This window comes from Carex rostrata, chromosome 13, assembly GCF_964058835.1.
Source record: "Carex rostrata chromosome 13, lpCarRost1.2, whole genome shotgun sequence".
Classification (NCBI taxonomy): domain Eukaryota; kingdom Viridiplantae; phylum Streptophyta; class Magnoliopsida; order Poales; family Cyperaceae; genus Carex; species Carex rostrata.
This window is the reverse complement of record NC_135930.1, coordinates 4885612-4900060: the sequence shown is the minus strand read 5'-3', so window position 1 is coordinate 4900060 and position 14449 is coordinate 4885612. Positions and strand designations below refer to the sequence as shown.

At 33.2% G+C, this 14449-nt stretch overlaps 1 protein-coding gene and 1 pseudogene across 2 annotated transcripts; one reads left to right on the top strand and one right to left on the bottom strand.

Annotated features, from left to right (window-relative positions):
• The first annotated feature begins 549 nt into the window (after positions 1-549).
• LOC144564684 (alpha-dioxygenase PIOX-like) lies at positions 550-10623 on the top strand. Its single transcript, XM_078314286.1, has 11 exons — positions 550-702; positions 3963-4226; positions 4705-4854; positions 5507-5640; positions 6306-6519; positions 6731-6879; positions 7047-7160; positions 8083-8196; positions 8777-8979; positions 9607-9850; positions 10224-10623. The coding sequence occupies exons 1-11, from the start codon at positions 613-615 to the stop codon at positions 10402-10404; spliced, it is 1857 nt and encodes a 618-aa protein (XP_078170412.1). The 5' UTR covers positions 550-612; the 3' UTR covers positions 10405-10623.
• A 737-nt stretch (positions 10624-11360) lies between these two features.
• On the bottom strand, positions 11361-13839 carry LOC144564686 (putative receptor-like protein kinase At5g59700 pseudogene; annotated as a pseudogene). The gene has a single exon (XR_013514701.1). The product of XR_013514701.1 is annotated as a putative receptor-like protein kinase At5g59700 pseudogene (transcript).
• Between the last annotated feature and the right edge of the window lie 610 nt (positions 13840-14449).

Below are 14449 nucleotides of genomic sequence, written 5' to 3'. Positions count from 1 at the left end.
CTCGGTCCACTATCGAACGAGCTGTTAGCGAGCGAGCTAGAGGCGAGTCACGAGCGATCCACAAGTTAAGAGCTTTTTTGCCAGCCCTAATCCACATAGTTAATTATAAACTAATTAATAACACATCAGTCCCAATTTGAGAAATTTGGGAGTCATGATAACATATATGCAACTCTACAGGTGTCTTAATAATAATAAAAAAAAAACGCTACAGGTGCAATTAGCTAGCTAGTCCTAGCTAAGGAAACAATAAAGCGATCAAATCGTTGAAATTTTCTTCATCACGAAAAGATATACTGACGTATTGAATATCAAGCTATATATCTTAGCGGATTAGCCATAGACCACAAAATGCGAGATCTCGTATATTTCACAATCAAGGAAAATGTTAAAATAATAGGGTAGAGAGTAGTATGGACAATAATGATTAATAGTATGCAATACACATGCGCACGTAGCAAGTTTGAACAAATTAATCAAAGGATATTATTTTTCTTTCTTCTATTATAAATAACAACACCTATACCTTGTGATGATGATATCCAAAGAGTACATTAATTTCCCCTCATCGTCTAACTCTATATCATACAAACAATTAATCTATTTGCAGCCATGGGTTTGTGTTTTGGCAAGCCTTTTATCCATCCAGATTTCCGTGATCTTTTCAGAAGGATGTCTTTTGGTGACAAGCTTGGCTTCATTGTACGTTCTTAATTTTGTTGATAGTAATCAAGTTCTTATTTGATATATAACCTTTACATATTACTTTACATTGTTCTTTAGCAAATATTCATGGAGCAAAATCAACATTTATATATATATGGTATTGTTTATGGTCAAATGATCTTATTATGGGCGGAAATTAGTACGTATATATAATATATATGTGACTAATGGTTTAGCCCTCGTTTAGTGTGAGATAATGAGAGGAGATATATGCATGCATAATTTTTTTTGGGATAGTTAATTATATATTAACGACAAATTTATTTATATACTTTTAGCATGGACAACAAATCTATTTGAAAACCGTACGTGACAGCAATATGCTTCTTTTTTTTTTAAACAAAAAAATGTTTGTTATTTACATGCCTTGTAGGCTTGCAGCAATATACGTTTGGATGCACTAGAGAATAGCTAGAATAGTTGCTGTTGAGAATAGTAGGTTAAGAATAGTTAGAATAGCTACTATTTAAGAATAGCGCTAACTCAAAGCTATTCGGAATGTTGTTTGGATTGAACATTTAGAATAGCGAGAACAGTGATTGAACATTTGAGAGAGTAGTTTGCTATTCCATGTTTTTGTAGGAATAGCGAGAACAGCGAGAACAATGCTATTCTCGTTGTTCAGGGAGTATGTTTGGATAGATCGGAATAGCATTGTTCTCGCTGTTCCCGCTATTCTCACTATTCTCGCTACATCCAAACATAGTTATTTTTTTTTTTGCATTAATTCTCCATAATAAATCTTTTTTCTGTCTTATTTTATCCTCCTCTTCCTTCACCTCATGCGACCACAAATAGCTTTTAGGCAATATTTGTTTATCTATATGTATTAAATAATTGCTATACGTACACAAATGCAAACTTAATAAAGTTGAAAAAACAAGGCACAATACTTTCCGCATAGAAAAACGATAAAGAAATTTGAGAGTTGGGAAGACAAAATTTCGTTTATTATCTTTCTAGAGGTTTAATTTTATATTTTACATTTCTGAAATTAAAAAATCGGTAATAGAAGTATAAGTTTGACATTATTCTTCAATTAAAAAGACCATATATACTAGTAAAAGATAAGATGTAAGAAGAATAGAAGATACAAAAAAAAAATCTAAAAGTTTACAAGGCACAATACGCTTCAGAGTTTTCTAAAAGAACAGAGAAATATAAATTACCATTTGAAATAGAAAACAGAACTAGCTATATCTCATCATTTTTCACTGTAGCCCTTAGGTATATATTTTCTTATTCATTTGAACCAAAATAATAAAACTAAGAATAAACTCGTATATCCAATTATTCACAACAACCAAAAAATCTCAGTTTCAAGCCCTTCTGTATATACTTTCCGTAAAGACCGGAGATCACCGATTCAAGATCCAGTTAGGAGATCGATTATGCATATTAGACAGATGGGTAGCTTGACCTCAACTCTCTTCTCAAAACAACAAAAAAAATGATCGAATTCAGACCACCAAAAAACTAATCATATTTTACAAGTAACTATTTATCTTTTCCACTATCCAAAACTGATTTCCAATATTGCAGCGTACGTACATAATAGATTATAGTTAATTACAAGCTCCTACAGTAAAGATCATGATGAGCTACCCAAAAACCTAATTATCTAATTTAAATATTTCGGTTTTTCTTTTTGCAACCCACCTACAAGAAATAAAATATAGTTAAATGTGGGTTCCTATGTTAATATGTTTCTCCATCAGTTCTTTAAAATGGTTCAATAATTTGAAAATTCTTAAATTTCAAATAATAAATAAGATTGTATGTAGAGTTGATCGATGGACTTTTCTTTCTTTCGTATGCATATGAAAGCTATATGATCTGACTTCATTTTGATGCGTAAAAAATGTTAAAGTAATAATTAAAAACTTCCCAATGTCATAAAATATAATAAGCCACAAGATATTGATGTAATTTAGACATCATCTTGTGAAGGCGTTGTTGTTGCACCAGAATGTATATAATAATTATAAAGTGACACATCAGCCCCAAATTAAGAGATTGGGGAGTCCTAGTAAACTTTTCTTCATCACGAAAATATGTACTGACGTATACAATATAAAGCTAGCTACCTTAATTAGTGGATTAGCTATCTAAATACCACATAAAACGAAAGAGATATCGTAAGTTACAAAATCAAGGAAAAAAGTTAAAACAATAAGGAGATGGCGAAATTAAAATGGATAATTGATGATTAGTATACAATATTAGTATAATTAATGCGAACATAGATGTTTCAACAAATTCAAGGATATTATCCTTTCTATCTTCTCTTATAATTAAATCCACTAACAACATATTACGACAATTCGGTTTTGCAATTTTCAAAGTCCAAACAGTTGATCCAAATCATTCAACATAATCTCTATATTAAAATGTGCTTGGAGATGAAATTTTACATTTTTTTTGAATATTTTACTATTTATTAAGTATTTTACAAAAATGTTGTTTGTAGACAATTCTCAATCATTGAATTTTTTTTTGTAAAATACTTAATAAATAATAAAATTTTAAAAAAAAATGTAAAATTTGATTTCCAAGCATCTTTTAATATAGATATCATGTTGAACGGTTTGGATCGACTGTTTGAAATTTGAAAATCACAAATCTGAATTATTATAAGATGTTATAACTTACAAATGCCGTAAGTGGATCACTCCTCTCTCTCTCTGTCTATATATCTATATATATATATATATATATATATATATATATATATCCAGTTATACAATTAAAAATGTTAACTACTGAGAAGTCCAATAAGAACAATTAATAAGAACATAACTCTATCTCTAGCTTCATTTCCGACGAAGCTCTTTCCTTTATTAATATTAATATTAATATAGAAGCAACTAAAAAAAATTTCTTAATAGAAATAAGGGGTGCATAAAATTAATGTTTTTTCAATTTTCCTTTTCCCATAATTAAAAATGAGAGGGATTACAAGAAACATGAAATAGCATGAAGTGAATGAAAGAGAAGTAAAGCAATGCCCACAAGGGCATATTGTTTAAAATTTTGAAGAGAAGGACAATTTGTTTGAAAAAAAAAAAGAATTTAAAGAAGGATAAAAATATAAATTTTCTTCTAATTAATGTATAGAAACATAATTTTTGTTTTCAATTTTTTTTTATTTTGGAAAGAGTTTGAGTATATTAATTATTTCCATGTTGTGTGGTTTCTAATTGTGTAATTGTTATTCTCTTCTTCCATGCATGCAGCTGGTTCATTCATTGGATAAGGGAAACCTGCAGTGGCACAAGATGCCGGTGCTAATCGGTTTACTTTACTTGAACACCCGGCGGAGCCTCCTTGAAAAATACAATCTGTTACCTGTTGGTAACTCTCAGGGTACACAGTTTAACCCTGATAATTACCTGTACCGCACTGGAGATGGAAAGTACAACGACCCAGATAATTCTGAGGCTGGTAGCCAAGACACCTTTTTTGGGAGAAACATGGATCCAGTTGATCAAAAGAATGAGGTACTAAACTAAAATAAATTGACACTTTGACCTATTAAACGTCTAATGAAAATCAGATAAACCTGAAATAATAGTCAAAGCAGCAAACTTACAAAAAACCTAAAGATAAGAGGAAATTTTTGTCAATAATTTAACTGCTGGTTTTACTTTTTATAATCAACTACCATGCATGCATGCCTTCCTCAAGCAAATGAAAAAAAACTCGCGTTATTTTTATTGAAGACAAGACGTCTCTTGGAAGGGACCTGATCTACATACACTCTAAATGAACAAATTGATTAATTATCTAGTTTTTTTAAATATTTTTTTTATCTAAGGCATTTGAAGATGTCATAATTCTTGTCTCTTGTCTTGTGGGATTTTACCTAATTTCATATGGCAGAACAGTGGCGCACGCAACTGACCATCTGTACAATTGTCAGATCATGACTCATGTATAATTGTTCTCTTTATTTGATTTTTTTTTTGTGTGGTTCAGTTGATGAGTCCAGATCCAATGGTAGTGGCAACAAAGCTGTTGGCTAGAAAAAAATACAAGGACACAGGAAAGCAATTTAATATACTAGCTGCTGCATGGATACAGTTCATGGTGCATGACTGGATGGATCACCTCGAGGATACACATCAGGTACATGATTTCAAGTTCTTACTAACAAGACACATCAATACATGATCTCAAATACTCAGTACACCAAGCAGCAGAGAAAATACTGGTGTCTATACTATTTTGATTCTTGGTTACACCTAGTACAGAGATATATTTTACTAATGAAGATCTATATTTTATTTTTCTGTGAGAAGTGATAATTGTATTCTTATATCTGCATTCCTCATTTGCACTCTAATATATCAATGCCTGATAACAAAAATGTTTACACATTTTAAAAAATAAGTATAATTATTTTGTAACTGAACAGATGTATTATAACATGATTTTTCATGCAATTTTAATTAACTTGCACACAATCTGTTACAAAAATGTTTCAAAACATTTTATAGGTTCATATAATAGAATGCATGATCAATTTTTAATTAGTTTTTTATTGACTTGCTACATTATTAATAAATCAGGGTCAGTTCTGAAAATTATTTACATTCTTCAAGTATAGGGTTAATTATAAACTAGTTATAGATGTACGTCTACTAATTAAACTCATATATTTTTGATGTCTTCATCATTAATTTTTGCTGAAATTTTGATAGCATATATTATATTGTCATCGATCTTTAATTAGGTGCGTATTATTTACTTCTTTTCTTTTTGAGATGAATAAAAATAGATTGAAATAGTTGCTCCTGAAGAAGTAGCTAGTCAATGCCCACTCAAGTCATTCAAGTTCTTTGCCACAAAAGAGATACCTACAAATGCTGAGGGAATAATAACCGGTCACTCCAATACCCGCACGGCATGGTGGTGAGTAAATTGGAAGATATCCCAAATTTTAGGGTTATATTTGACATTGTTCTCTTATGAGTGTATACAAGTAGTATTAGAAGAATAGATCAAAGAATTTAGAGGGTGACTAGAGTAATTTTGAGTAATTTTGAGGATTTCATGAGACTAAAGGAGTAGATCTAGGAATTATAATCACTTTATTTGTTGTAAATATATTTTTTATTTTATCAATTGAATTGTTGGTAGCTAGGCACATAAAAGGCACTAACCTTAAAAAAAAAAAAAAAAAAAAAACTAAGACGAGAAAAAATAAATTAATATTTCATATCTGTTTATAGTAATTGATGTATAAGAAAAATAAAAGAGGTTGTTTTTTGTTTTTTTTTTACAAAAATTAAGATGGTTGACTTAGTTGAATCAAGAAAAATAAATTAAGAGGATATGATCATATTTTATTACTCTGGACCATATTTTAGTTTTTATAATATTTTCTAATGTCTAGCATATAATATCTTTATACTAAAACCTTATTCACGGTAAATTGGAGGACATTAATCCTGGTATAAAAGAAAGACCCAAACTAATTATAAAATAGTACTGAAACATGTGTGGTTACATGCAATGATATGTGACGACTACAACAGTTCTAATTTTGTCGAATTATGTAAATTAAATGAAATAAGGGACGGGAGTGCAATATATGGAGCAAACGAGCAAAAACTGGACAATGTCAGGACTTTTGTTGATGGAAAACTAAAGATTGGAAATGACGGCCTTCTTTTGCATGGAGGCAATGGCGTCGCCATTTCTGGAGATGTGCGCAACAGTTGGGCCGGGGTTTCCATCTTACAAGCACTCTTCACTAAAGAAGATAATGCTGTTTGTGATGCATTAAAGGTAACAAGAAAAAATAAGATGCATTTTTTTACATGTACTGGAAATGGAATCCATGTATTAGGAAAAATAAGATGAAAAATTAATGTTGATGATGTTTCTCAGTAGGGAGATGAAACAAGAGTTGGAATTTTTGTTGCTTGAATTATGTTATAAATAGTAATAAATTGAAGAAGAATTAATGATGATATTTTTTTTACCTGTACGTACGTAGAAAGAATATCCAAAACTATCAGACGAAGAGTTATACCGTCATGCAAGATTAGTTACTTCTGCTGTCATTGCGAAAGTTCACACAATTGATTGGACAGTCGAGCTTCTCAAAACTAAAACCTTGAATGCAGGAATGCACGCAACTGATATGTAAATTTATCAAATTTTATGTATTTGCAGTAATAAAATGATTTCGAACCACCGATTACCAACTGATAATGGAAATTTTAAGTGCACGCCCATAAAACAGAGTTCTATGTTTATGATAATCATAATGATAACACCAATAAAACATATTTCTCCTTTCCGTTGTGAAGGTATGGATTGTTGGGTAAGGGAATAAAAGATACATTCGGCCACATAGGTGGACCCGTGTTGGGTGGGCTTGTGGGATTAAAGAAACCAAACAACCATGGAGTTCCTTATTCTTTTTTTTTTTTTTGATAAAAGTGGTATTATACCACCTGTTTCCTTAGAAACTGGTACGAAATTACAAAACATGCTTAGAAGCAAGTCCAAAGTAACTCCAAAATATTACACAGAGAATATAAAATCTGAGCAGATGGAAAGCAGCTGCCAGATATCTAAATCATTTAGAAAAACATAAAATATGGGCAGTTGAAAAGCAACTACCAGATATCTAAAGCATTCAAGAGCGAAGCTAACAGAGTAAGGTCATATTATACAAGAAAGGATAGAGTATTATCATATTTCAATTTTTAAGGTAACTAAGAAGCAACTGATGAGCTGGTATGAGATGAACTAGTATTAGTAGCCGGGTCAGAGACAGCAAAGTATTCGGCATCTATGGCATCACAGTCTACACGGTCACGTAGATACTCAGAGAGGTTGGACCCCTCGAGACCATGATCAGGATCGTCCTTGGAATCCCAGAAATTGCTTTCCTCCTCTGATGTATCTATCCCCGATAGGGTTATAGCGCATGCCTGTGACAAAAAGGTTACATCCATTGGAAGAATCAAAGTTAGTTTAAAAAAAGAGTCATCTGAATTTGCTTTACACCAATAAGAGGTTAGAGAAATAATATGAGATCCTAAAGAAGCCACTGTTGGTATTGGTGTGTTGTTAAAACACACTTTGTTCCTAGCTAACCAGACAACCCAAATGGTGGCTGCTCTTATCAATTCTAATAAGAAACAGTCTTTAAGGGGTATACATGCATCTAAGAGCCATAAATCTGACAATTGTTCACAGTTATAAGAGAAGTTATTGTGTTGTGCTATCCAAGTCCAGATTCGTGAAATTAGGGGGCATGTTACAAAAAGGTGATCGATTGTCTCAACTGCATTACAAAAACAGCATGATTGATCCCCTGTCCAACCCTTATTCTTTAACTGAAGAGTTCACCAGTGTTTATAGAATGCATCCCTTATTACCGAGCACTCTCAAGCTCAGAGATCCAAAAGCTGAACCCGACCAAACAAAATCTCCGCCATACCTGGAAGAGTACGTATTCTCTAAAATCTTTTATTTTTCCTCTTATCTTTTATTTGCCTTGTAATTCAAAAATCAAAATGATAAAAAAAAAAAAGAAGAAGAAATGGAACAAGGAAAAATAAGATTAAGCAAATAAGAAAAAATTGTTAATGCCAAATGTATAGTTTAATCAGTGGCGGAGACACCATGTAACAGGGGTAGGCACCTGAAATTTTAAAATCGGGTATGAAATAGTATAAATATGTTGGCTAGCATACTCTGAGAAATTAAATTGCCTACCCTTGTCCTTTCACAATTCAATACTACAATTCAATCGAATGAATTAAATTGCTAATTGCAACTGATAATTGACTAAAATTGTTGACTATTAATGTTTTTCTTGATTTATGTTTAAATCTGATTTAGAATTTGGTGAGACTGATTAAAGTTAATTCAAGAATATAAGTTAATTTTGTCCAATGACTTGGTAACCCGATAACCCGAAACCTTTTGTCCACCTCTGACTTAAATCCTGACTAGAGTTTAATTGGTGGTCCCGGATGCGCACTGGAAATAAAATAATACCTTTTTTTGTGTGTGTCACAAATAGCATCGATATTGGAGATTTATTGGGTATCAAAGGGGAGAAACTGCTATCAGAAATTGGATTTGAAAAACAGACAGTATTGATGGGACATCAAGCATGTGGAGCACTTGAACTTTGGAACTACCCAAGTTTCTTCAGAGATGTCATACCACAAAATATGGATGGTACCAATCGACCTGATCATATCGACCTTGCAGCCCTAGAAGGTACAATGCTTAAACCTAATGGGTAACTACCAGTAGATGATCCTGATACTGTACCAAGTAAATTGGTACCAGAATTGCCTTCATAGTTCATACCAAATACAAGACTTTTATGTAAAGAAAAATAATTTATTCTGGTAGAAATTTATAATCATTTGATTTCGGTGTTTACTAGAATAAAATACTAGCTCTTCCTTTTGCGATTAGCATACTATTAATTAATCCTAATGTACACAACAACAAAAATGGGGTCATTCTGGTACCGTTCAACGCATCTGATTACTATTATAACCAGATAGTAGATGTTCTTACTTCTTACTGAGAAATATATGAAGTCGTAAATCATAATACTATTTTCTTATTACTATTATTGTAGCATACTCTAAGAAGTAAGAAAAACTTCACATGTACACTATATTGAAAAAGATGAAGTATATCACTGCATTGTTATAAACAACAGTATAACCATACAAAATTGGAATGTCATGCTGATTTAAATAGTTTACGTACTGTGTGTAGTAGATTTGTAGTTCTCATTTCATTGTCATTCCCAAAAATATTTATCATTTCCATACATCTATATAGTTATCATTTCATCTCTAATACCATTTTTTTGTTTTACTATGAAAGTATATCGTGATAGGGAGAGAAGTGTATCAAGGTACAATGTGTTTAGGAGGAAACTACTACTACCTCCAATAGAAAAATGGGAGGATTTGACAAGTGACAAGGAAGCGGTAAAAATTTTAAGTGAAGTATATGGAGACGATGTAGAGAAGTTGGATCTTCTTGTAGGCCTCTTAGCAGAGAAAAAGATCAAGGGCTTTGCCATAAGCGAAACCGCATTTAACATTTTCATCCTGATGGCATCAAGGTCAAATTTTGTTTTAATCAATATTTAATATTAGAAAAAAAATACCAAGTATAAAATTGGATCCCAAGCTTTTTCTGAATGTAATTAAATGTTAAATATTGACAATTTTGCCTATGTTAAACTTGATTGTTTATACATTAACCGAAACAAAAGTAAAAAAGGGAGGAACAAGCACATACATATATCATACAGGATAGTACCAGATCCTGAAATGGTACTGGTACATCAAGGATAGTACCAGATACATCCAATTGAAAGGCCAGTTTTAACATAGAAATAAAATATATAAATGCGATAAGTACTAAATTGAGAATTACTACCCGTAAGTAATCAGTTCAGATATAAATATTGATGTAAAATTTCATGGCAACAGGAGGCTAGAAGGAGATCGATTTTTCACAAGCTATTTCAATGAAAAGACCTACACTAAGAAGGGGCTGCAATGGGTTAATACAACAGAGGGCCTAAGAGATGTGATCGACCGGCACTATCCTGAAATTACTGACAAGTGGATGAAATCTGCTAGTGCTTTCTCAGTATGGGATTCGAAATAAATTAAGGCCTTTTACCATCTTTATTCCCTTGAAAATTGGACGCCTATTTGTTTCAACTGTTATTAATATTTGTACATTATAAACAATTTGTTAATACATATCAAGTATGAAGGACCAGTTAGTGTAGATCTACAGTAACTGAACCCTTCAGCGCTGTTGGATCGATTGGGGGCATCTGAGTCGTTCCTTGTATTATATTTATGTTGCTTTAATTTTTTTTCTATGTGGATATTTTGTGTGGCACATGGTGTGATTATTGTCCGTGTGGGTTTTTGGTTCGTGATCTGTTGCGGACCACGGGCAGCCTTTCATGTTTTGGATATATTTTCTCTCAGTAATAATCTTTTCAATAACTAAAAAAAGGCTTTCGTTTAAGTGAAAACAATATTATTTACGATTTCTTAATTAAAAGAATTAAACATAATTTATTAGAGGACTGAAATCTCCACGTATAGAAAAAAACCAGCCTAAAATATTATAAAATATAAGAAGTAATAATTATTGGTCTAATAATTTTACAAGATATAAATTATTAATTAAATAAAATAGCATGAATTACATTTGTAAAATATTTCTTTCTAGTTTAAAAAACTACAGAAAATTTTATATAAATAAGTTTTTTCATAAATTAGTAAATAAAAATAGCAAAATCACCACTACTAAACTAATTAAATCTCGTCCTTGGATATATTTAACTTCAATCGATTTGATAAATGCAAACATATTATCTTCAGCCAGTATAAAATTGATAAAATTTCTATCAGTATCGACCTGAATTATGAATTCCTTCAACACTGGCACTGAAGTGCTGAAAAATGGTTAAAAAGTCAATATTCACCCGAGGAGACATGGAACAAAGCTGAGCAGAGTTCAAATTCTGAGGATGTAAACAAATAGAAACGGAGGCGAATTAATTACAACATAATAACATAACTGCCAATTAACATTCATTTGTAAGAAATCTCAGAAAATAAGTGAGACTATATATAGCAATCACACCGTACAATATAATAACATAACTGCGAATTAACATTACAACAATCAGAGAAACACATTACTAGTCGTTATATCAGATTTGCTGTCTGCACTTGAAACATTTGAAGGCAATCTGCACAAATCCACCTCTGTTTCTTGTAACTTCAAACAGTATTCTAAGTTCCATAAGACATCTCCCATTGCCGGCCGATCAATGCCATATTCTTGCAAGCACTCCTTGGCTGTCTCCCCAAACTTCCTGAGAGAGTTCTCCTTGATCTCCCCAACAAGTTTTGGGTCAATGATCTTTTCTAACTCACCTTTTCGTTGCCACATGAGTGCCCACTCCATGAGGTTAAGTTGTTCTCTCTCAAGGCTTTGGTCAATCACGGGCCTCGCACAAAGCACCTCTAAAAGAACAACTCCAAATGAATATACATCGGACTTGTCAGTTAGCTGTTGGGTTTTAAAGTACTCCGGATCGAGATAACCAAAACTACCTTTCACTGCTGTGCTGACATGGGACTCGCCTATACATGGCCCTAGTTTTGAGATGCCGAAATCTGACACTTTGGCTATGTACCCCTCTCCTAAAAGGATGTTAGTTGATTTCACATCACGATGTATGACATTTCGTGATGGCCCTGTGTGGAGATATTGTAGGCCCTTGGCCGTGCCGATGCAAATCTCCAGCCTTTGCTTCCATGAAAGAGATGGCAATAAGTCTGTGCCATACAAATAGTTCCTTAAAGTGCCTTTCTCCATATACTCATAGACAAGTATCATCTCGGAGTGCTCATAACAGTAACCTATGAGGGATACAAGATGACGATGACGGATATTGGATAGAATTTCAATCTCTGTCTGGAATTCAGGGAAGCCTTGGTTGGATTGGAATGAGTCTCGTTTTACAGCAACCATAGTTCCATTACGTAATTTTCCCTTATAAACTTTTCCAAAACCACCTACCCCGATTAAGCTACTTTCATCAAAATTACTTGTTGAAGTTTTGATTTCAGAAAAGGCAATAAGCCTAGGAGATGCAACACTAGTTGCTCTGCAAGAATACTGATGAGACCATGAATATGGCATCTCTTCTTCTTCTAGAAGATTCGTTTGGCACCATCCCTTGTACCAAGTTGTAAAAATACCGAACATGATAATTAATATTAATACAAAGGCACCCCCAATAGGTCCAAGGATGATAGCTAGGTGCATGGTTCTTTTTCCTTGCAATAGAAGGATTATAATTGGTCATCTTCATAATCTCCAATCCGTTAAGGAAACCATATCCTATGGTACTACTAATATCATTCCTATACAGGCCAATGCTCACAGTTATGTTTTGTGCACTCATAACAGGTGAAATAAAATCAATATAGAATGGCTCTTCTACATAGGTCGTGTAATCAGCAGGTCTCACGTTATTTGTAAGTGCCAAATAATCAATGATATAGACTGTAAAAACAAGCCCTTCCAGCCCATTGGTCTCTGATATAATGTCACAGAAATGTAATCGGATAAGATAATAATACCCTGAGTCGACTCTGAATCTCCATGTGATGTTGATGTTAAATCCAGGATTGGCGATGAACTGAATAGCAGAGATGTTTATTATTCGAGCCGTGTTATAAATGGTCCGTGGGGCTATCTCCTCTGAGCTCCCTTCTGGAGGATTGAAGCGTAGCTTTGTAGACACTGATTCATTCTGAGAGGCATCAGCATTATAAACATAAGGGTCATCAGTAACCCAAGTTCGCCACAGTGTATCATTCTCCGGGGTGATCAATGGGCCTGGAATGTTTACCCAATAGAATGTTTCCATCCCCTGATAGGCTTGATGCGTATTGAATGTATCAGGTGTGTTTATTGGATTTCGAATGTTATTAAATAATTGCAGGGGTGTGGCATCGAAGATTTCTATCACACTTATAAAAGCAAATGAGAGTTTTTGTGGAGTGAATTTGAGTACCAATTTGTCAGAATCCATCCAAAGAAAAAACTCTTTTATAATGAGCGATGTAAGAGCAGAGATAGAAAAATTGTTTCTTAAGCTGTTGCCATCGAAAGTTGTTATCACGAAATTTGCATTGAAGGAATAGGGAGAGAAGTGAAGGCGTAGTATGTTGGAAGTATTGGGTACAACATTGAATTGATAAGAGAATGGAGAGGATCCGGAAGAGGTGCGCACGGTGGAATAGAGAGGGTTTGTGGAAATAGTCAGGTTTTGATAAGCCACGGTGCTTGAACCGGAGATCAGGTACATCTCGTCAGAGACAAAAGTGCGAGGAGGGCTATCATTGGTGTGTGTCGAAGTGGAGTTAATTAAGCCACACTGGATGAAGTAGGAGGTGTTCAAATTGACTGAGAAGGCTCCAGGGATGATAAGGGAGAATAAGATGAAGAGAAGAGTTGCTTGATGTAAAAACTTCATTAAAAAGATACAAGTGAGGTATAGCAAAAAATGGATGAAGCAGATATCAGCCAGGTATAAATGAGACAGAGTATGTGTTGACTTGAGCGTGGACTTAATTATAAGATAATAAGGCTCTCAAAACATCTCTGCCTTATCTTTGATTCTGAAGATATCTTCTATCCAAGTGACAGCAATCTCTTTATAGGACCGATGAAAAGTCTATGAAAGGTCTATGAAAAGTCTTATCTTTAGAATTGGTCCGGATCTAAACTCAAATGGTACGTTAATGCAATGAGTCTATAGCGACGCTAACATATCCCAGTTGATATTCTTGGGCTTGGCCAGCCCCAAATATTTGTTCGCTAAATGTAAGGCCCGGTTAGTCTGAGTCCGTATTTTCTGAGATATCTCAAACTTTTGAGTTAATTCAAAGCCTGGTAAATTTATTTTCGAGTGCATATTTGAAATGGAGGAGGCCGATATTAATGTGCTTTGAGATTCGTGCATAATGGATTAATGGTTCAAATTTTGCATATATTCAGTCAAAGTTTGAGATGTCGGAGAATCCGAATTCGGTTAGTCCATGAGCCTTTGTACGTTACAAAAAATGAAATGAGATGGAATGGAAAGAGATTTTTTTTTTTTTTTTCATTA